Source organism: Idiotropiscis lumnitzeri, chromosome 14, assembly GCF_059441095.1.
Source record: "Idiotropiscis lumnitzeri isolate Australia: NSW breed Sydney's pygmy pipehorse chromosome 14, RoL_Ilum_1.0, whole genome shotgun sequence".
Classification (NCBI taxonomy): domain Eukaryota; kingdom Metazoa; phylum Chordata; class Actinopteri; order Syngnathiformes; family Syngnathidae; genus Idiotropiscis; species Idiotropiscis lumnitzeri.
The window spans coordinates 6,094,902-6,119,482 of record NC_142404.1 but is presented as its reverse complement, the minus strand read 5'-3'; the positions used below and the strand labels follow the sequence as shown (position 1 = coordinate 6,119,482).

At 39.8% G+C, this 24,581-nt stretch overlaps 1 protein-coding gene across 1 annotated transcript; it reads left to right on the top strand.

Annotated features, from left to right (window-relative positions):
- Positions 1 to 4,388: 4,388 nt before the first annotated feature.
- Positions 4,389 to 23,410, top strand: ccdc80 (coiled-coil domain containing 80). The gene is made up of 10 exons (XM_088315249.1): positions 4,389 to 5,757; positions 6,888 to 7,085; positions 7,176 to 7,612; positions 8,617 to 8,952; positions 11,638 to 11,794; positions 14,898 to 15,034; positions 18,121 to 18,272; positions 18,646 to 18,749; positions 20,698 to 20,781; positions 22,570 to 23,410. Exons 1-10 carry the CDS (start codon positions 5,097 to 5,099, stop codon positions 22,878 to 22,880), a joined length of 2,577 nt encoding a protein of 858 aa, XP_088171375.1. The 5' UTR covers positions 4,389 to 5,096; the 3' UTR covers positions 22,881 to 23,410.
- The last annotated feature ends 1,171 nt before the right edge of the window (positions 23,411 to 24,581 follow it).

The following is a 24,581-nucleotide window of genomic DNA, read 5'->3' as shown; positions in this document are numbered from 1 at the left end:
TGCCATGCCATGACATTATGAGTCTTAAGTGTATGCAAACTTTTGATCACAACATCAACACAAGATGCACAGAAACATCCTTTTAAAAAAACCAAAAAGAACGATTTCATTCCAAGGCGACATTAGTATTTTCATCTGTGCATCATTACACTGTGCTGTACATCTGCCACTAACCTCCTTGAGGCCTTTTAGGGGTTGTTTTGATCACGCGTTTAGATGATGAGAAATCTTGTGCTTTATATACTTTCTTTCAAGGTTAAAAGTCCCATTCGCTCATTTCTCAACATGGAAGTCTGCAAGTCATTATCCAGTCTTTGACGCACTGGAACCAACAAGTGGGCCTGCTATGTGATCATTTATTTGTGTGTGCGTCTATACAGTATTTGATAATTGCGATATATTTAGCCAAACAGTTCATGTAATGCTGCATCCGAGTGAATTCATCAACAATGACCAATGGTGTTTTTCAACAAATTAGTAGACTCAGTCAATGAAGCACAACCAACTAAGGTTGAGCTGTTTAAAAATAAATAAATAAATAAATGAAAGTTTAGTTTTTTTGTCAGACAAAACTGTGGCACGTGGGATATTTTGCCATCAGCCATGGGAATTATGACAAGAACAAGGCAGTTAATACCTGCTGAAAATGGAACAATGTATTAAAAAAATAATAATAATTTAATAATATAAAGTAATTTTCATCACTTCACTTCCTTTATGAAGCGTTTCTATTTTTTTTAATCACCCAGAAAAATACACACAAGTATGTTTGATATAAAATGATTTTGAACTGAATTTGTCCAAAGAATATTCAACAAAAAATCAAAATGCATTACAAGTGAGCACAGGGCCAAAGCCCAATTTTTTTACCAAACCTGCAAGTAAATGAAAGACTCACTCAGAATCTTAAATGCAGGTGTGAACACACACCAACAAACCCGAGGCCCGCTTTTGATTCGGACCAAACAAGCGGAACAGAGGACTTTTAGTGCCGACTGATCCTCAATGAAATGACACCTATAAAGTCAAAACATCCAAATTGGTAGAAAAGATGCTGGTTGTGTTGCACTATGTTGATTCCCAACTTCTACATCCCGGCCCTTGTGCCACTTTAACTATTTTTACTGAAATTTTTTATGATGACCTCTGCAACTTATTTTTTTGTAAATAATACATTTCGTGACATATAACTCCATCGCAGATTAAAATTTGTTGCTGACCATCAGTGTAATTTGAGCTAACAATTTCAGAAGTGTGGATTAAGCAGTACCCAAAGAGTAGCACTCAGCTTCAAAAAGGTTGATGACTCCTGCCTCAGACCGAAGGAGAATATGATAGGACAATCTTACAAGACATAAAATAGTCAGACATTTGACCTTCTTGGTCGGGGAGAGAGGTCAAGAACATTGAGCTTGAAAAACAAGCACTTTAATTTTTGAGTTTTTAGCTTGACCAAACATTTGGTTAGACTCGTAGACTCTCCACGCTCACCACAAGCCTCCCGAGTGAGCCGATGAATGGCCCGCAATGGAAGTCATCAGATTGGTTTACACATAATCATCTTAATACACATGCGTATGAATCAGTAGGCGAATGTGCTAAGAGGCTACTTAGCTGAGTAAACACAACTGAAGAATCTATTCAGGCGTGTCAATGAGTGTGTTGTATAGCTCCCTGATGGGTCATGGACAGGGGTGCCGAGAACAATTTTTAGTCTGGGTCTCCAAGAGGCACCAGAGGTTGTTGTTTGCTGATTATACACAACACCCAGGACTCACTGGCATTATGGTATGTTTAATTTGTGCATTACCGCCATTTTTTTTATATAATGAATGAGCTCTAACAAAACAAACATTATCTAGGAAAGGTTTTTGGTTGGAACATACTTGTGCAAAATATAATATACAATAATAGCTGTTTTCAAAAGCTACTCAAGACACTCAAATTGAATTAGAGGATTTACAGTATTTGGTTACATTGAACAGTGAAAGGTTGTTAGTGAATCAGGAATAGAAAATGATGCCTCACCAAATGCCTAAAAGGAAGATTGAAGGACTTTTCTTGTGTTTTTGGTGAAGCGTCGCGCCTCAACTGCAAAATGCATTCACTGATGCAAAGGCAGAGTTTTACAGAAAATTGTACACGTAATTTAAAAGTCATGGTAACTTTACTTTGTATAATAGTGACACACTTCGGAATATTATTATTTTGCTTTGTTCAGATTTACAGATTTGCATGATTTACAATAGCACAAGACTGTTTCCATGCCGAGTGGCAAATTGTGTGGCAACTTTTTCCACATCCAGAGATTTTGCCCTCATTTTAGTGTCAGAAAAATATTAAGTAACACTGTCTCAGTTTTCTACAACCTTGGCTCATTAGCTTCACTCCCTTAATATCTGTTATGACGTCAGGTTTTTGTCTGAAAAATGCAGTACTGGGCTAATTTTATAACTGGAGCGGCTAGAAACAAAGCAATCTCGCGCTTCTCAGTCAACACTGCACCTCGATCCTTGTGCATCACAGACTATAATATTTAATTCAGCGTTTTATTTTCCCTATTATTTTCTTGTCATTTGTGACTGGATTCTATTTTTCCGCAATATAGATTTTAATTACAAATATATATGTATATATATATATATATATATATATATATATATATATATATATATATATATATATATATATATATATATATACCTAACCTAACTGTGTTGTGTGAATATACTGCAAATTGAATACATGTAACTCATTAAGTCGCTGACTTCGTACTCCAATGTTAACTTTAACACTTTTCAATTTATGAGCGAGTGCTCATGCTCCACACGTTTTTTGTTCTGCTGATATAAAAATAAAATAAAATTGCGACCACACATTACAGTCATTGAGTTCATAACCCAACCCCGAAAAGCAACGGTGTGAAGGAGAGAAATTAAACTGACTTGTTATTATGCACTGCTGCTCACCTCCATGGAATGATGAAGTCATCCGGGAAAGTAAAAGACCCCGATAGATTCATATGCTCAGCAAAAAAAGGCATACAAATTGAAAGTGCTAAATGCAGCCTATCCCAGCTTACTTTGAGCAAGAGGTGGGGCACTATTCTCTTTGGTTGCAAATAAATTAAAATGCCAAACCAGTCATGAACAGCAAGTCAAGTTGACGCTGTCGTGGACAGTCAATGGACTGATGAGCAGACAGAGAGTTCAAAGTTCATGGGCCAAGGTCATGGGTCGAGGTGTTTATGAAGACAGCTCTCCACTGGACATGCTGGATCGACAACAACACACAAACAAAAAAAAACAACATTCAGGTCAGGATGCTCCATTGTTGCCTGAATATGTTTTTTTTTTTGCTTTGCTCTCAGCAGGTTTTCTCAGCATGTATTCCTGTACGCCTCACACATCATGCTTGGCACCTGACACATGCAGCAAAAAAATGTCCAGGATGCCTAAACTCTGTGAGTCAGTTCTGACTGCTACCCGCCGAGAGGTCCTGAAGAGGTTTCCAGGAAGGGGGGGCAAAGCGCTCCTATTGAGTGTGTTTCTCAGCAGTGCAGCTGCTCTTATCTACCAACATCAGGAAGATCCACACAGGATGCTCCGGGCTCATTGGCCGCTTCCCGTCACCCTAAAAGTGTCAGCAGACTATTTATTTTATTTTTTTACTATTCAGGAAGTTGAGGAATGTCACATATCCTGGTCATGAACTATGATGAGCTGTAAGTTGGGCTCATTCCAGCATGTTTGTTGTGCAACACCCCTTTTACTCAAATAATAATGCTTCATTTTGACTGAATTGCATAAGTAATTCTTGCAGTTGTCATTTGCAATGTACAACCGCATTGCGTCGTAAAAAAAAATCTAAAAATTATGTCTTTTTTTTTTTTAAGTGATAAAAAGAATTAAATAATAGAACAAAAAACCACTAACGGGTCTTCCTGTTAGCCTACATCATAAATTATCATACATTATCTTTGTTGTTTTCGAAACAATACAAATATTTATGAAACAATTCAAAATTCTAATATAAACTACTGTTGAATGAAAATTATCATTTTGAAATAAATGTATAACTGTCAATTTTCATTATAATTCTTATTAAAAGTACCCTTTCGGCTGAATGGAAAATGTTCTTTCCTCTTCGATTATGGGATGAAAGAATCAATACTGTGTTTTATTATTATTATTATATTATATCCAAAATATAAATAATTAAGGTATTCTTTAATCAAATATGGTGTTTGGATTTTTTTGATAAATTAAAAATAAATATGTGCTGTTTGATTCGTTTTCTAGTGAGAAATAGAAATATCCACATGGGGGGGTTATTTTAGGGGCGTTTCTATGTTGGCTTGAAAAGGAGGAACTTGACACTGAATGATCAATTGCGGTCATTGTGAGAGGCAGGAGGGAAATACAGCATGCATTGTTTTTTATTTTGATTTTTAACTTTCATTAGAAATGTTCAAGTGGGGGTGCTGAGTTCAAAGGCGCCGGGAAAGGGGAGTTTCACACCGAACTGGCGGAGAAGTGCGCATACTGAGGAGGTTTCATGTGGACATTTCTAAAGGACCCGGGAACGGAACACAGTGAGTCGCCGAATTCCTTCCACTTTTACTCTTCGCCTGGAGGATATTTATTGAGAATTAAATACTCCATCTGAGTGATGATTTACTGCGACGTTAAAACCAGGCACGAGTCAGAAATCACGGAGATGTGACGTGGACCCCAACTTTCTTTTTTCTTTACATTTTTTTTGGGGAGGGGGGGCAAGACCTTCATCAGTCTGCTCTGTGGATCTACAACAAGTTTGAAGTTGTTTCTGTCAGAAATGATGAATATCACCAACCAGTGCGGGATTCGATTTCTTGTGTATTGTTGGTTGTAGTCGCCACTTCTTTACGCACGAAAAACATTGCAAATTCGTGAAAATCTTTTTTGTAAGTAGATGTTCACAATGGACGGCATGCTGTGAGCCATTCACTGTCAGATGCTCACCTTCATCTGGAATTAATCAATTCATCAATTCTACTTCAGGCATGCTGAGTCTGTGACCTCCACTGGGAGAGTATTGAGCAACATCTAGGCGCAATGTGGCGGCTTATAACTCTCACGTTGGCCCTCATGTGTCTACTAACGTGGGCAGGCGAAGTCGACAAGTACAGCCATCGCATTCGGGCGCAATTGCGCCGGCGACCTAGACTAGGGCGACAGCAGGTGGGCACGGAAAGCAGGGGGCGCCAAGTTACGCGTGTGCGCCCTGGATTTGGTTCTGCCATTTCTGTGCATAGCTACAAGAAGGGTGAAGGCATACAGGCAGATGAGGGCACACCAACAAATGGGGGGGCAAAAAGCAGAAGAGTGATGGGGGCAAGAAGACCGCTCGAAGGGCGCCCACAGGCAGGGATGCTGCAAGACGAGGGCACCCCCCGAGTAAGGGCTAGGGTGACCCGGATGCCCAGCAGTGCGGGTTCGCCCAACCTCCTGGCCAGTTTCGCGGGGAAAAACCGAGTTCTGGTCATCTCGGCGCCTCACGATTCTGATGGTTATTACCGGCTGATGATGTCGTTGCTGAAATCCGATGTCTACTGCGAACTGGCCGAAAGGCACGTCCAGCAGATCGTCATGTTCCACCAAGAGGGCGAGATGGGCGGTAAGGTACGGAGGATCACCACTGAGGGCAAAGTGATGGAAGAGCCACTGGACACGACCCTCATCCCGAGACTCATGAGCTTCCTCAAACTAGAGAAAGGTACACTTTAGATTTGGTTTTTATTTTTTGAACGTATCTTCCTTTATTTGCTGAAAAACTCACCTATTGACTGTTTTTGTGCTCCGGGCAAAGCGATAGAAGCATTATTTTGGCACCAGCTTAGTGCTAAGGAAGCAAGTTGAAGTGCATTGAAGAGTTTCATTCGGACAAAAAAGAAAACGTCTCAGCCATCTCGAGGCATCTTTAGGCAATTATAAACCATCACGGATCTTCAACTGTTACTTGCAGCAGGGCTACTTCCCCATCCCCCCGAAAATACTGTGGGTTAACAGTGCCAGTTTCATTTAATAATTTGGTTGTGTACTACAAGCGTTAAAAATCTTGATTGATTGAGATATTGGGGTTTTATAAGGTGAAAAAAAAAGCAAAGACAGCAGCGACAAGTAGGAAGTCTGCAAAAACACGTTGAGTTTATTGAAAGCTAAATTGTCTTCTATATTTACATAAACATCTACATTAGGTTAATTGAATAATTTAAAATGACTTGATGGCTACTCAAATGTGCCTTAGGGTCGCTCAAGACTTGCACTTGGTGTTTATGTGTATTGTGCTTACCCAAGATAGAATTCTTTTCATTCACAAAATAATTTTTAAGTTGGTTTTTTTGAAGACTAAATTTCCTTTGGTGTTTACAAAAAAAAAAACATGAAGTTCTTTGGACTCTAATGTTTCATTATATACGTTTCTTTGATGACTTTTAATTGTCGTTGATGTTACAAAACCACGTTTGAGTAACTGATGACGCTAAAAATAATCTTTTTGTGTTTATAAAAACCCACAATCATGGCAAGTTTCAGAAAATAAATTGACGCATTAAGTAGATTGAAAACCGAATTGCCTTTGATGTTTTACAAAGCGTGTTCTTTTTTGTCCATTGACTTCAGCGTTTACAAAAGTTCCATGAAAGAATGAAACTTGTCACAAACTTCAACACATTAGGTTAAATCTTCTTCAGTGTTTACAAAAATGTGGGTACGGAAACGTGTGTATTCTTCATTGATGAAGGATAAAAGTCATATCCCCTGGTGCAATATGTTCTGGTTCTAAGCGCATCTCGAGCCTGACCAGGATATTTTGCAGTTTGATAATAGCGTTGTACTCTGTTGCAGGTAAGTTTGGGATGGTGCTGCTGAAAAAGACCCTGCAGGTAGAAGAGAGGTACCCGTACCCTGTGAGGCTGGAGGCCATGTATGAGGTCATCGATCAGTCACCCATGAGGAGGCTGGAGAAGATTCGCCAAAAAGGTTTTGTTCAGAAGTGTAAAGGAGCTGGCGTTGAGGGTCAAGTGGAGGAGGGCACACTTACCGGTAAGAAGCATCAACTTGATGTTAAAATCAAAAACTAAATCAGATTTTTATAAGTAACATGACTTATTTAACGTGTGTGTGTGTTAACAGTGAGCACACGTGTAGAAAGAAAACCAGCAAAGAAAATCCTGAGAAAGCCCTCAACAACTACATCTGCGACAACCACAACGACGACAACAACTACTCGGCCAACAACAACAACAACTCAAGCCACAACCACCACAACAACCAAAGCCACAACCACAACACGAAGAACCACCACCAAACGAACCACCACCACCACCACCACCACCCTGACACCAACCAAAGCCCTCACGCAGACCTTGCTGCTCCCTGCCCCCAAAACCACAGCGGACCCATATTACTACAACCAAAGGGAGCGGGAGCATTACCCCGCCAAAACTACCCCATCTGGAGACAACCACACGAACAAGGACAACAAAGATCCACACATCTACAAGCTGGTACCCACCACAAGGAAACCGTACAAGATCAAACCCACCAAGAAGAAGAACGGAGGGGAGAAGGTGAGAAGTATTTTGTCATGGTAAAGGTTCATCTGGCCGTTGGTCATAATTTCTAAAGTGGGGGTACTTGTAACATGAATGTTCAAAATGTGTGTAATTGCAGGTACAGTGGCTTTAACTTTTTTCATTTCAGTTCAGTTGTATTTAACTTTTAAATACAATATATTTGCACTTATTTATATTTTTTCAATTGTTTGTTTTCAAACATCAATTTTGGTCAAATTTGTATTTAACTTTTAGGCGCAATTTGAATTTAATCATTATTTATTATTATTCTACTTGCATAGGCAGTTTAGAGGCTCATTCGTAAGATATATTCTCCATTCATTCCATCAGTCCTGAGGCTGAATGAAATATGGGCCATTGTGGTACGAACGGAAAACCATGCAAGCATTCAGGGTTAAGATAAGTTCCAAAATTAGTAGATAGCAAAGGCAAAATTCTCCATGGACATGTGGCATGCCTTAAAATGTCACCTGTTGCACGGCCTCGTATTTACATCCTCTGATTTACTGTACTTCAAAATGCCATAACTGTCACTATGGAATAATAGGAGATATGTGACATGAACATTCACAAAAATTAACGAAAACACAATCCATATTCTAGACATAATTTGAGGTTCTTCATTGTTAAATATTGCAGTTGAATATCACTGTACAATATTTTGTATGAATCGATATACAATGTGAATATAAACAAGGACTGTTGTTAACAAACGCTGTCTATCCATAATTGTTCTGTGAAACAAGTGCATTGTCATAACCTTTTTTTAGAATATCGTCAAATTATCGTTATTAATTTTTGGGAAAAAATATCATGCTATTTTACTTTAGCCTATATCGCCCGCTACTACACCTATGAATTACGTGACAAAATAATCTCCAGGGGTAACAATTTGAGATCATTTGTATAGACCAGAACTCAATAAAAAATGACGGATATCAAATAAAAAAATAAAAAAAGGATTATTAATTGTTCATTAACAAACTATATCCATGCAGATGATAACAAACGAGTATGAGGAGAAGTACGAAGCCGGTAATCCCACCGTCACGTATCCCGAGGAGGTCGACGGCTTCGCTGACGTCAGTCCCACCAGGAAGGCAAAGGCCAAGCATGAGAAAAAGAAAAAAAATGAAAAGGGGGCCAAGAAGGCAGAGAGGAGGGGAGGAAAGGCTGGCAAAGAAGGCAAGAGTGGGGGGAAGAAGAGCGGGAAAAAGCTGTCAAAGTACGTGGAGAAGGAGGACTACCCGAAACCCACCAAAAAGCCTACACCGCCTCCGAAGGGATCGCTGGCCTCCTTTTTGGACTACTTTGAGAACCGCAGGAGACTTCTGGTAAGAGAAACGCTGAACAGACTCACTCACCTTCCTATTTCCAATGTTCACGTCCATCACACATGCCGAAGGAGATGAGCCCTACTGTTAGGAGTTGCTTTAAAACCCAACATTGCCAACATCTGGATCCAAGTAACCTATTTCCTTCCAAAAGCTTGATCTCAATATCATCAGGCCGCATTCCATATGACCTAAGACACATCACAATATCTGTGTAACTCAAGACAGAAAACAGCTGGCAAGATTTATGTCAGTTAGCGCAACATTGGAGACTTCTTTTCTCAGAATCTGGCAACAGAGTATGAGCTGCACAATATATCTTTTATCCTTCAAGATAATAGCCACCACTCATGTTTTTGCACTTATATCGGTAATACGGTATATCCCGTGAGCATGTACTGCAGGATATTGTAGTTAATTACCCATCAACCAGTGTGCAGCTACAGCACATTTGTGTGCCGTTCGACATCATCGGGCATGCCATGGGAGGGAAATAAATTAATTTCACTTAATTGGTGCAAAAATGGGGCAGCACAGTGGCTGACTGGTTATCACGATGGCCTCACAGTGCAGAGGTCGTGGGTTCGATTTCGGTTCCGGCCTTCTTGTGTGGAGTTTGGATGTTCTCCCTGTGCCTGTGTGGGTTTTCTTTGGGTACTCAGGTTTCCTCCCACATTCCAAAGACATGCATGGCAGGTTGATTGGACACTCCAAATTGCCCTTAGGTGTGAGTGTGAGCGCGGATGCTTGTTTGTCTTTGTGTGCCCTGCGATTGGCTGGCAACCAATTCAGGGTGTGTACTGCCCGATGACAGCTGGGATAGGCTCCAGCCACCCTCGCACCCTTGTGAGGACAAGCGGTTAAGATGATGGATGGCTGGTGCAAAAATGATTGATCTACGACAAATATGTATCTTTGTTCATCTATGCCAGTGACGTATTGTGGCAGGCAGAACAATGAAATGCTCTTTCACTAGATGGCAATCAACGTCCATTTTTTGTGGCATTTTTTGTATGGTGGTGAGACGCAACATTTTTAAAAAGGCAAATATCTGTCTCGGTTCAATAAAGATTGGGAAATACCGACATAAGGAATACCAGCTAAAAGCTGCGGAGAAAAAAGTAGGCATGCTTGCACGTAGATAACTACATTGTAAACCACCAGTAATATATGTGTTTATGTACCATAAAGATTGCTTAATAAAACAATGAGCTTCCTATAATAAGGTAGACTGAAAAAAGAATTGCCCTAAATTGAGAATTTAAGTACGATAATAAATATTCAAAATCTGACTGGAATCCAAATAAAATTGATGGCAATGTTAAATTCTTCAGGAGGGATAAGAAGCACACTTAGGTCGTAGAACGTCGTTGCTTGCCTTATTTTTTCATTTACTTATTTTTTGTGGAAGCATTACCATTACATATTAAAAGGGACCGCTGTCCATCTAGTGTGTGAAGATATGTGTCCCCAAAGTTACCCGCATGTGCAGAAGAAGAGACGACGTCACTCACAACGTAGTGTTTATGGAAGGAAATCTGGCGCAGCGTGTCGAGGCCATGCCACGGACATATCTTTTTAGCGCATATCTACAGAGGAGCCATTCGGGAGGAGGTAGAAATGCAGTATTTTGAGGAAATGAGGCAAGGATTTTCCATCTAAAGATGACGTCACGTCATTGCCGCCTGCATGGCTAAAACTATCATCACAGATGTCCACGTTATGCATCACGTTTAAAGTCGGAATAAATTAAAGTTGACTATTAGACAAAACATTTGCAGATTCAAGGAGAAGTAAACAGTCAATGTCCCACTAAAGCAGTCTCGGTCGAATACGACCACATATAAATGCAACCCAAGTTGGATTTGCCGTTCAGACCATCATAAAAAAATGCAGTGTATGCAAGTCGCATAAGGACAAAAAAATCTGATCAGGGTTGCCTTTGCCTGCAATATGAACATAGGCAAAATGGCGGACGAGACTCAGAGTGTCATAAAGCCGAAACGGTGTCGGTCGAGTACCACGTAACCTGAAGACGGCCTGTATTCGGATTGGGTTGAGTTAACTACAGATAGGCATATATTTTTATTAATCATTCACAGGGATAATAGATATATTCATATATATATTGATATATCAGTCACATTAGGAAACCAGAGAATATTCAGTACTCCTGCTTTGAGGCAAGCGGTGTCCAGAGCAGAATATTCTGATGCTAATGCTGCTAACGTGGAAGTCCATATAGTTGTAGCTCATCTTCCCATTGTTGATGTCACATTGTTTGTCTATCGGCAGCCCCTTTTGCATTGACAAATTCAAAATGCAATGAATCAAAAATCAGTTCCACACAATCAAAATTATTCTTCACAGAATGAACTATCAATTTATTCCAAATATTCAAATAACTCGTGTTCTCCAAGCAAAAACTACAGTAATACTTCATGCAGCTCAAGTTTGGTTTTTAAGGTTCAAGTGTAGCTGTCAGCTATGTGCAGCTGCGTGCGAACAGACTGGGCGTCTCTGTTTTGCAGCCGCCATAGATTGTTATCGCTCAGGCAGGCTGGGAAAATATGGCCCATCCTCCACTTGCAGGTTAATGTAAACAGCAACTCTGCAGTGTGCGACCTCTACGTATGAACTCCTAACCCACACACCCTTCTGCTTTGTAATCCCCCCCCAACACAGCTGGTGACATCACCCAGTGAAGAGAACAAGATGTATGCCCAGCAAAGGGACGAGTACTTGGAGTCTGTGTGTGAGATGGCCATCCGGAAAGTCTCCATCATCACCATCTTTGGCTCACTCATCAACTCCACCATGAAAATCGACCACTACCAGTTGGGTAAGGAGCGCACACGTGCGTCACGTCCGGCTAAGATATGCACAAAAGTCTTCCCACGACTTTTTGGGCGATAGCCGGCGGGTGCTTGCTGTTGCTGAGTCATACGCCCACTGAGTGAATGTTTTCCAGGCTTGTAGTGAACGTGTGGGTGGAGATTGTAACTTTGCTAACACTCCACTACACTGCACTTTACCCTGCACTCATTTTAAGGAGTTCATCCAAACCTCTCGGAAATGTCAAACAACTTACAAACCACAGCTGACCGATAAAAAAACATTTATTGGTGAAGGTTTTAGCTTTTCATCCAAAACAAAATGTTGTTGTCTTTCAGATAAAAAAAAAAAATCAAAGATGACGACATCTGGACATGTCAGGGTCGTTTTACAACAAAGTAAAAATATTTGGGTGTGAGTGGTACCCTTGTTATGATCCAATAGCAAATCAATTGAATAACTGAAGAATTGATCTGCTTTTGAATCTGATGTTTTTGATGTTGTTTTTTCTCAAAAACGCTGTGAATGTACAATAATTGTGCACAGTTCCTGTATTTCCCAAGGTAGAATTGATTAACTTTTTTATCTGGATCTGGATGCTAGTTATTTTTTAACATGAACATAAAAAAATTTGTTTTGATTTTACCAGAGATTAAAGCAGTAACTTTTGGTCATAATCCGGTTCCAAAATCGTCATCCGGATCATTTTTGTAACACGGCCTTCATTCAAAACGTTCAGGCAGTATTTCAATTAAAACATTTTGGTTGGTGTAGGCGAACACACTTTAATGGCCGAATCATTTACTATAATTTTCTAAAAATGATTCACCTGGACTAAAAGATGAATTTTAAACACGAGCACTGGTCAATAAGTTATGAATGGCTCTCAGTAACATTTTCCGTGTTGTTTCATTATTAACAATACACAAATCAATTTTCATACTCTGATTGATGCAGATTTTTTTTAAATTAAAATCTGAGTTTTTTTTTTTTTTTTTTTAAATTACAGTGTTGTTGTCACATGGGCATGATTCAAAAAGACCAAAACACATTTGGGAATAACTATCTGGAACTACTGTGTAGCAAAAAATATTAATTTGGATTACTTTTAGTAATGCTCATGAGCCATTTGTAAAAAAGAAAATAAAAAATATATTTTTTTAATGTTTTATGCAAAACTTGCTTTATTCCCACCATGCCATTACTCATGATCTAATTTGTAATTTTTTAAATTATAAATGTCAGTTCTATATAATAGATTCATTGTGGGTCCAAAATCTCAACCCTGCAACGTACATGAATTCTAAAGCCATCTGGTGTCTTCTTCTGTTTCATCCAAAATAAATTCCTGATTTTGAATGATAATCTGAACCTATATCTCAAATTTGTGACAAATAATGTGAATACATTTGGTGTCCAGCAAATTAATTACTTTTGACTGTGATGTTAATCCATCCATGTTATTAAATGAAGACAAATTGATACTTTTGATCATGATCTGGATCCAAAGCTAGAATTTTTAAATATTGGAGACAAACATATCATGAATGCCTGCAACTAATCTTCCTACAGTAAACTACGGGCAGCTTTTCGGAAACATGCGGTGTCATTACTCACATTTCCAGACATTTTATAGCGATCCCAGAGCTTTCTTTTAGTGTGTGACTCTGTAAACCGTTATGAGTCTGCATGTCCCACCACAAGACCAGGTTTCATCTGCATGGAATTTGGGGTTGAAAACTGGAACGTGATGTCACCCATCTGTGGCACATGTTTTTCCACTTTAAAAAAAATGTGTTATGTACAAACAAGTGCCCCTTTTTGTGCCTCTTCTCTGTGGATTAAGATGACCTCATAGTCTACAGTTGGGTTTATCAGGTGATACGTTTGGATGAATAGTTTCTTGTTTCGAATTTTTAACCAATGAAGTGAAATTGGATAATGTCCCGTAGCACAACAGATAATCTCTCACGGAACACTAAAGTGAATTTGTACAGGGGTTGGGAATCATGTCCTTAAAGGGGAAGGCAACCCAAATATTTTCTTTACAAGATTATGTTCTATGCAGTGCCACTAGTCAAAATACAGCATTCTCATGAATATTGCTTTTGCAGAATATGAGTTAGTACACTCGTTTTGAGCCACCAAAGAGGGTGGGCATTTTGACACTGTTGTTGACTAAAATGACATCACAGTTGCTCAGGGCTCACATAACGACCAATCATGGCTCAGCTTCAGAAAATATGTGAGCCAGGATTGGTCGCTATCTGAGCCAGGAGCAACTGTGATATAATTTTCAGTGGACAGAAGTGACAAAATGGCCGCCCCCTGACATGGCTGAAAAGTGTTGGATTTTGCTGCTTAACTCATATTCTACAAACACAATATTAATCAGAATGCCATGTTTAGACAAGCGAAGGTGCATAGAACACATTATTGCTAAGAAACTTTGGTGGTTGACTTCCCCTTTCAGTGTGCACGTTTCCTAGCAAAATAAAACACTGGTAAACTTTGCCCGACCAACACATTTACACAAACTATATCACCTGTACGTCATCTAAGCAACTTTAGCAAATCTTCAGATATTGTTTGCATTTTTAGAGGTTAAGGTTATTAAACACTATTTTTAGCCAAATCAAGTAAATGCAGTCATCATAAATAACTAAAAATGTGTTCATATAATCCAATTGTGATTCCAAGCATTTAAATCAAATTAGAATTGTAAGATATATTGCACCAATTAAAATATATAATTATATATGAAAATAGCTTCTGACTTGTCATTATGCATAATTGCCTGGTCTGGACTCTCTATGACCTGTAATAAGTACGTTTGGAAATACACAAATTCTGAAATTTTTTTAGAATGTTTTTCCTCGCCATATACACGTGTTGACTCACTTGGTTTGACTTTATTACATCCTGCTGGGTCGTCTCCAAACGCCAGATTCTTAAAGTCAATTCCAAACTCACATCCCACCATGCCAAACAGTCCGGGACTAAAAGCAGCTCTTTGTTGAGTTTGTCCCCGATTGACTTTGCTCCTGTCCATCAAATATTTACTTCCCTTCCCGTCCACTCGAGAAACGTCTGGCTTTCTTCTTTTTCAGAGAACGACAAGCCGATGAAGGGGCTTCGGCAGGAGGACCTAGTAAACCAGGATCTGATCACGGAGTTGAGGAAGGAGTTTAGCATGATCCACAATGATTTCCACATGGTTCTCACTGACACAGACATGAGAATCAAGGTAAGCTGACAAACATGCCATCATAAATTAAAGTATCACTATAGTCCATTTACCACTCCCAAATTCACTAGGCAGACTGCCTCGTTGAAGCAGAAGAAGTTTTAATCCCAGTATTTCACTCATTCATACTAAACAATGCATTGGGAAAGCACTCAACCCAGTGTTCGGCATGCAGGTTGCATCCCAGCCCTTGCTTACACATTGAAGCTCAAACTTTAACTCAGCCACCAAACATGACAACAAATATTACCTGAGCGTGATCGGCCATCATTTGACCTTTTTATGGGATTTTGTGTTTTTTTTTTGGGATGATAATGAAGTTACTCCTACATATTTTGTGTAGCACAGCATGATTAGGGTGACCTGAAGCTGATGTCTTTGGGCAAGTGATGAGGTCGACCCGAGAATAGTTGCCAGCCAATCGCAGGGTACATGCAGAAAAACAGTCATTCACACACACATCCACATTTCGAGTGTTCAGTGAACCCAACATTAGGGCTTGGACAGACTAGTCGACTTTAATACTCCACAATGACGTTTAGAGCACCATGTTGACTAGTCGATAATCAGGTTTTTGGTTAGAAACAGACAAGGGAGAAAAAAAAAGTCAGGCGAGAGCACAGCTTTCAAACTCAAGGCCCGGGGACCAGATCAGGCCCGCCAAATGATTTTGTGGCCTGCAAATCATCTGTGTTAACTTAAATGCCCCTTACTAACATCCAATCCATCCTCAGAAGTAACAAATGTACTAATCCTTATTTCACAGCGCTGCATGCCAGATATAATACAAAACAGCTAAATTCAATTATTATAACTAGTTTAGAATTAATATTGGAATTCAAAGAAAAATGGCATATGAATAAGACAAGCCCACCAAAATAAAATAAAATAAACACGAAAATCCAAATCCAATGTTTTGGAAAGCCTATTGGGATTTTTCCAAAAAGTACCAGTAATACCTGTTTTCATCAAATTCTATAACTATCCCCTCAATGCAATATGAAAATAAACAAATAAATCAAGAGGAACAATGTGTCATTCAAAAGTAACAGCCCCCCAAATTTGGTTTTCTTACCACACAAAATACTGAAAACTGTTCTTTTTGGGGGAACGGCAGGGACTAAAAGTTCTTAGTTCCTGCAGTGAAAAAAAAATCCCTAAAAACGCATCTGTCATTACAACTTTTCAGTGCTTCAGCTCATTTGTTAATGCTAGTACCTTTTTGAGGCATCCGTGATCACGTCATTCGAAGAACTTTTTTTCTCATGTTAATCCTCTATTTAAAGTCTTGCCACCAATCTATCCATCATCTTTCTTCCTCTCACACCATACTATCCTAACACTGCCAAAACACCGCCTTGACGATAACACTGTTAATTCACGCTACACATTTGCTCAGCGGCAACTTGTATACGGGATGTGTGCGCACTTGCCAGGAAACAAAAATGTCAGCGGGTTGCTTTTGGACTTGAGCATCAAAGAGACTAGTGTTCGCTCGCTCTGCTGACAGCGGCGTCTGTGGACCTGCGAGGATGTGGGTGGGTGGGTGTGAATAGTTGGGAGTGCAGCGTATTCACCCTAGCCTGAGGAATGAGTGTTGGATGTGGTTTGGAAGCGTTGTGATACAACGCTCAGCATTGCGGGTGTTGCTTCCCAAACGCGGAGATCAAGAATGTCAGATATGCGAAAGGCCACACCGCAATTATAGGGAAATACTCCAAAAATTGACTGGAAACAATTTCTTTTACTTTATGGAATCAATTTGCTTACCAGCTGTGTCCATGCATATTCTACAGCGCTTATGCTGTTTAAAGTCATGCAGGGGAGACCTCAAAATGGGGCTTGAGTTGGGTTTCCTCCCATGCCAAATCAGCAGCTACATAGACCACTTCACTGCTAATGGAATTTCCTATTCTTGTTGAGTTCATTTGATAGGCTTCACACGACAACCACGACTGGTCACATTACAATCATACCCGGTTTTTAGTAAACCACTACATCAGAGGCTATCAAACTACATGGGCACAGGGACATTTTAGTGTGGAGAATTAATTTGTAGGCACCCAATCATAATCCTAAAACTATCCATCCATCCATTTTCAGTACCGCTTCTTCTCACGAGGGTCGCGGGGGGTGCTGGAGCCTATCCCAGCTATCTTCGGGCAGTAGGCGGGGGATTGCAGGGCATACAGAGACAAACAACCATCCGCACTCACACTCATACCTAGGGGCAATTTAGAGTGTTCAATCGGCCTGCCATGCATGTTTTTGGAATGTGGGAGGAAACCGGAGTACCCGGAGGAAACCCACGCAGGCACGGGGAGAACATGCAAATTCCACACAGGATGGCCGGTTGAACCCACGACTGATGCTGTCGCTCACTGTGAGGCCATCGTGCTCACCAGTCGGGCCACCGTGCCGCATCCTAAAACTACCGTCTTGATATTTTAAACGGTTCAACCTGAGTATTCAGGATCTGCTCAATAGAAAAGTGAACTAATAATGTAATTAAATTAAGATTGCTGAATTACACTGTACACAGTAAATTTACTTGAGTACATTTGACTCTTGACTTGACTATATACCCTATTCAGTACTGAATTCCTTTGCACTCTCTTATTTATTTATCTAATTTATATATTTGTCTGTATTATTGTTGTATTGCACTGGAGAGGGGAGCCCTCTAATCTCGTTGCACACTTGAGTACAATGACAATAAAGGGATTTCTAATTTCTAATTAATAGACTATATTTGGTCCCAGTAAAACGACTAAAATTTTAGAGTAAAATATTCAGCATCAGATTCTGCATAAAATTTACTCTGAGAATTTTACGTTGAATATTTTCCTCTCAAATTTTACCGTTTATTGAGTCCAAATATGGTCTTTTTGGAATAACATGAACTGAGCATATTCATCGCTGAGTTGCAATGAATCCGTTTCCACCTGAAAATCAACTATGTCAATCACTAAGCTCCCAATAGCCAATTTCCATAAGCCTAATCATTTATTTAATCATTGGTTGTCAAGGATCAACTAGTCGTTTGGAAGGACATGACTGATCAATGCCTTGACTTCTTTTGCCAGCAATCCTACGAGGTTCCCATTGCCATGAAGGCCGTGTTCAACTACATCGACACGTTCTCCTCCCGCATTCGAGAGATGGAGCAGCAGAAGCGAGACGGTGTCGTTTGCAAGAAAGAGGACAAGCCCAGATCGTTGGAGAACTTCCTTTCAAGGTTAGAATTTAAGAGCAGATCTTAAATGTTTTCGTTCGTGCTTGGGTGGTCCCAGGAACCTGTTTCCTCTCTTCGAGAGTCTGTTCCTGTGCTCTGCAATTAACTCAACCACAATTTACAGTGTTTAAAAACCTCAATTGGCAGATTGGTTCAACCCATTTGTATTCTGCAGAATACACAGAAGTCATTTACCGCGAATCCCTGTAACATTGAATTAACATTTTCAAAACATCTTCGATTGCCAAGGAGACTTGGACTTTGGCTGGTGTTTAGAACTATCGTCAACAACAGTCTTGTGGCCAAGTGCCGAGTACAAAGCATGCACCGCTGTCCCTTAGCACCACTTAGGCCCCTAAATTTGTCGTGACCGTAGGTTCCGCTGGAGACGACGTCTCTTCATCATCTCCACCCCCAACGATGAGGAGTGGGCCTATCAGCAGCAGCTTTATGGCTTGGGCAGTCAGGCCTGCAACCTGGGTGAGTAGCCAGCACGACAACTGATGTAATATTAGAAAGTGATACACCTCATTTAAGGACGTTTTTTTTTTAAACGGGGCTTTTCTTACACACTGACTTGACAAAGCTTTTCAAACAAACCAAAGATGACCAGCATTAATGGAAAAAGGTGGATAATTCTGTCTCCCAATGTGTGAGTATGGTCTCAACTTTCCAAAGACTATACTGCTTCAACAGAGAAACCAACGAATGAAATGAAAAACGGTCAATCGATCCAAGTCTTATTTTTTGGGAGCAAAGAATAAAGTTCCAAAATATTTAGTTAACCAAGAACAGTCCACCACATGGTATTAGACCTTTCTCAAGCACTCATGACATAGGTGATTATTTTCATTCCTCCAGGTCGATTTATTCTCAGGGCGTAGAAATCGACCGCAACGGGATTGTTCTTACCGTCTTGGAATATGTTTCCCCTCTCATCAGATAAGGATTCATTAGTTTACACCCTAAAGTTCGATAGAACAGCTCCAGTCTGAGTGTTGTTGTGCAAACTCTTGTATTTACTCTAAATTAGAGCCACACCCAACCACATATGGTATCGCTCCAGGTTAATGGTCCATTCACGTTTAACAATGGTCTTGGAGTACAGATAGTGTTCCCAACATAGACAACAGAAAAAGAGCATAAGCACCTCAAATCCATGAACGAGCCGTGTACTGGTAAAGGGACTATTTCTTCAACCAATCAGGTTTTCAGGTCACCTGAAAGGGTCAGCTCACTGGCCAACAATAAGGTCAGCATTTTTATGTCCTTTGATTGGTTGGTCAGGGTAAGCGTCATTTGACTAGCAAAATATTTCTGTAGTGATCTGCTCACATTCATATATTTAATTACCAGCATCTCTGGTCAGTATGATGTATTTTAATCAATATTTTTTATTTTTGTCACATTAAGTAATTATTAATACGGAATTGCTCAAAATGGTGTCTGTGGCACAGGTGAATGTTGTTCTATTGTATAATATTGATGGTGTCTGGCAACGTGATAATGGTGATAAGAGACAATTGGGGGATAAAGTCCTCACTGGAGGAAAAGGTACCAAATGCAAGGCCCACCACTGATTGCTTTGCTTAAAATGGCTTCGCACAATTCCTTCCGATGTAATATGGAAGACGGTGTACGATTTCGACCAATTTTACCAATCAGCCACTCTAGCGACATTGAACTGAAGAGTGCTGCCGCAACTGACACCCAAAAAAACGGTTGACCGGAAGTAGGATACTTCTGGTCGGATATTTGGGGAGCATGCCCAATGGAGATGCAGTAAAAGTGTGTCATGCGGAACTGTATCTCTCAGTTCCAAAATGTGATATTGATTTGAATTCAATTGGATTGGATTTTGTGGTTTGTCGCGTGTACTCCCATAAAATGGACACTGTCGATGAAAAAAATATTTAGTTCGTCCAGAATCCTTTAAAATGCATGACGAGATATTTGGTAATAATCAAAAATACTTACTTAGTACGTCCAAAACGTGGCAGTTTTTAAATGTCGGATTTGGTCGTGCGAGGAGAAAAAAAGTCTTATCAGCATGTTGAGATGTTCTGTAATGTGTGTTGTTCTTGGCCGGGGTTCACGACTGCTCCCATCCCAAACAAAGATAGAAATTCCAAACATAGACCTATCCTGCTGATGAGACGAAAGGCCTGGAAAAGGTTTCACCCTGATATTCAGGACGTCACCACGTGTCTCAAACAGTGTTTAAAGTGGGTTTTTCTTGTCTCCAATGGAACAACTGCTTGGCCACATTCCGCACAATCCTTGACCTCCAGCACCACCTTCTCCCCTTACCTAGCAACCGCAGCTAAGCTTCGGAAGGTTCCAATAATAAACATGCACAATGAGGCCATTGCGGATACTGCACTGCAGAATGTTATCAGATGTTTTTTTTGTTTGTTTGTTTTTGCAGGTTTAAGGCACATCTCCATTCTAAAGTTGGTTGGGACAGAGCTGTCGGACATGGGTGGAGTTTTGGAACTATACCCTTTTAACGGTAAGGAACTGTCAGAGTAGATGTCCACTGAGCTTAGAGTGTCATAAGCATATTGAAACGGAGCGACACAGAGAGATTTGGCGAGTCACAGAATTGAGTAATTGATTCATGGTTCAAACATCTGTTGTGGATTTTGATATTTTTAGATACCCTGTCACTGTGTGAAAGATATGGCACAATTATACTTTGGCAGTTTCTTTGGTTAGTTTTTTCGACACAGTAGCACATCTGTTCCCACTGCACTTTGATTAACGCACTGTTGAATCCTTTCTTGGTTGAAAACATTGCGGGATGCTTGTCAAAAAGGCAGCTAACTTTCTCGAACAGCTTTTCTCCACATCAAGACGTACAATACTTGCACCACATTCTCCATTTTTTTTAATCCTCTCTGCTCAGCCGGTTCTCCAAACAAAAACCCCTCAAATCTTGGACCACTTCAGCTGCTGCGATTCACTCCATAAAACCTCCATAACACGCCTTTAAATAAAGATCATTCCAGAATTGGAGGACAATTAAGGCTCTAACGCTTTTTGAAAAAAGGACCATTTACTTTCAAATTCTTTTAAAATGTTTTTTAATGATTAAAAAAATATGAATGAATAAATTCAAATTAAAGGCAAGTTATATTTGACTTGAATACAAATTAAATTTTAGTAATACTTGACAATTACAGGAAAAACATATTTTTCAAAATTAAGCGACACATATAAAACATTAAAAACATAGAATAAAAGAAAATGTTTTAATAATTACAAGGAAGATATCAACAAAATATTTCCACAAACATATTGTAGCCATTATATTTGATGAGAGATGGGCACAAGTTTCGAAGGCCGAGGCCAAGTCTTTGACCCACAAGTCCAAGTAAGTCAAGTCCAAGTTTTTAGGTTCCAAGTCCAAGTCACGTCTCTGACCTTGAGTCCAAGTCAAAAGCTCTAACAAACGGTAGCGCTGCAGCAGTCTGTCGCTCCGAGTTTGCATGGTAGTGATTGTTTGTGTGTTGTCGTATTTGTCGACTCTACGTCATTAACATTGTTCGGGCACACAGAAAGGTAGGGCGAGAGAGAGGCACAATTTAAGAGCCCTACACACCCACGCACACGCACGCGCACGCACACACACACATAGACATTTGGAGTAAGGAGAGAAAATGAAAGCAAGCCACACCTTAGAGACTCGTAATGTTCTCGAGTCCCAAAGGAAGAGTCCGAGTCAAGTCTATAGACTTTTGTGGACGAGTCTAAGTCGAATCAAAGTATCTGCATTTGATGTGTAAATTTGTCATCAAGAGGAAGACAATTTAGGGGGTGCTAAGAACCATTTGGTATTCTATTTAACATTTAGAAAGCTCTATCACTACAGCTACAGTGACGTTTTGTTTCTGGATTTTGTGAGTGGATTATTTGAAATTTAATTTTGGGGGAGGGGCGTCATGGTGGACAACGTTGACATGATGGCCTCACAGTTCAGAGGTGCAGGGTTTGTTCCGGCGTTCCTGTGTGGAGTTTTTATGTTCTCCCCATGCCTGCGGTGGGTTTTCTCCTGGTACTCCGGAATCCTCCCAAAAACGTGCATGGTAGGTTGATTGCGATTGGCTGGCAACACTTTGTGGGTGTACTGCTCAAAGACAGCTGGGATAGGCTCCCCCCGCAGCCCTCAAGAGAAGTGGCTCGGATAATAGATGGATAATTTGGGGGACAGAAAATGTTCTCCAATTCTGCAGTGACCCATAAGCTGTTGGAAAACATAACACCTAATTTTGGTTTTGGATGGTTGCGTGGCTTCCAGGGAGCGCTACTGTGGAGCGCGAAGGCCTGTCAGACACCCTGGTCAAGGACATGAGGAACTACTTCCAGATCAGCCCAGAGTACTTCTCCATGCTGCTGGTGGGTAAGGACGGCAACGTCAAGTCCTGGTACCCCTCGCCCATGTGGTCCATGGCCATCATCTACGACTTAGTGGACTCCATGCAGCTGCGGCGGCAGGAAATGGCCATCCAGCAGTCACTGGGAATGCGCTGCCCTGAGGACGAGTACGGCGGATACGGCTACCACCAGCATGGGTATCAGGACGGTTATCACCAGGGCTACGGTTACTAGCGGCTTTCTTGGTGAGTGGGTGGCTGCTAGCCAAGCACAAGCTAACGCCCCTTCTGTTTGACGTTAGCGGCCCTCTAATTTCACCTCCCCAACCAAGCGGATGAGGTCATCATGTAATTTTGTAGCACTAAGTGGAGGCTTGGAAATGATAGCTTTCACCTAGCCACTTCCTCCATATATAGCCCAGTATGGCGCCACTTAATGTTCATTTGCAGAAGGTTCTATCTAATCGCAGCCAATGAGCCTGATAGGAAATGTATTTCAGACTCCAATTTACACGTTTCATGTTATCGACTTTTTTACATATCAAATCCTACTCAATATGTCACACATGTATTTATTGGACTTCTGTTGCATTCCTGGTTGTTGCAGTTTTTCCAGCTGCACTAAAATTGCCTTGTTCTTGGCTTGCATTTTATTATTTAAACTATTGTACCTTACGATAATTCATTTTCTGGATTTTACAACTTGTTTTTTTTTTTTGCTTGATACACAAGTGAAATCTGATTAACATTAAATATTACAGCGTGGCCTTTTGTGTGAATATTTAATTTGTGATTTATAAAAAATATATATCAATATTATATAAATGAAATACATATTACTATTTGATAAATTAAGATGAACAAAATCAATATGGTGTATATGAATACTCCAAATTGTCAAAATGTGTGAATGGTTGTTTGTCTTTGTAACCTGCGATTGGCTGGCAAGCAGTCTAAGGGGTACCCTGTCTGTCACCCAAGCTCAACTGGGATACGTTCAAGCTCACCTGCAACCCGTACAAGATAAACTAGTATAGAAAATAGCTGGATAGATTACATATTGCATTTTCTTTCATATACTGCAAGGTAAAATATTTTTGCACCAGACTAGAAAAGCAAGTACAGCAAATGTAATAAAAAAATTGTAATCAGAATATATACATAAAAATTAATCATTATCAACAAAACTAAATGATGTGTTAAATTATTAAAATGAATAGTTTTACTTTTATCAATACAACAATAAATAATACATTCAAATAACAGGCATCTTGGTAGGCATGATGAAATGGATGAAATCAACATTATAATAATACATTAGATCATTTAAAAAAATATACAACAATTCCAAATCTAAGATGGTGTTAAATGTTACATTACAATCCCACTCCCACTCATAAAGTGCAAATTCTTAAAATTTGCACCAGTCATTGGCCGCAAAAAAAAATACACAAACTTTAATCAGGAATAAATTAGTTATTAAAAGTACCAAAGGTAACGTGTATTATAAATCATTATTAAAATCGTCTAATAATGTACAATACAATTAAAATTAGATATACAGGCACAAGTCTATATTAACCCCTATTGCTATTGTAAACAGAAAATGCTTTTATATCTTGCTCTGTACTGAATCTTGACTGTGCAGGTACACCTAATGCTGCAGCCTGTGAGTATATAGTTTGCATCTACATTTTAACTACAGTAAACATTGTGCCGAAAAATTGTGCTTCAGTAATACCATTAAAAATGTATTTCCATTGGCATTTTAAAGAGATTTGGGGGGGGGGACTCAACAGATAATTTGGTTTCATCATGGTTTTCCATTACTTTGTTTTCCCCCCCTCTCCCATCACATTCCAACGTGGAGTTCATGGCAAAGTTTACAAATACAATACGACAAAAAAAACCATAAAAAATCAGTCGTGGTTTTCAA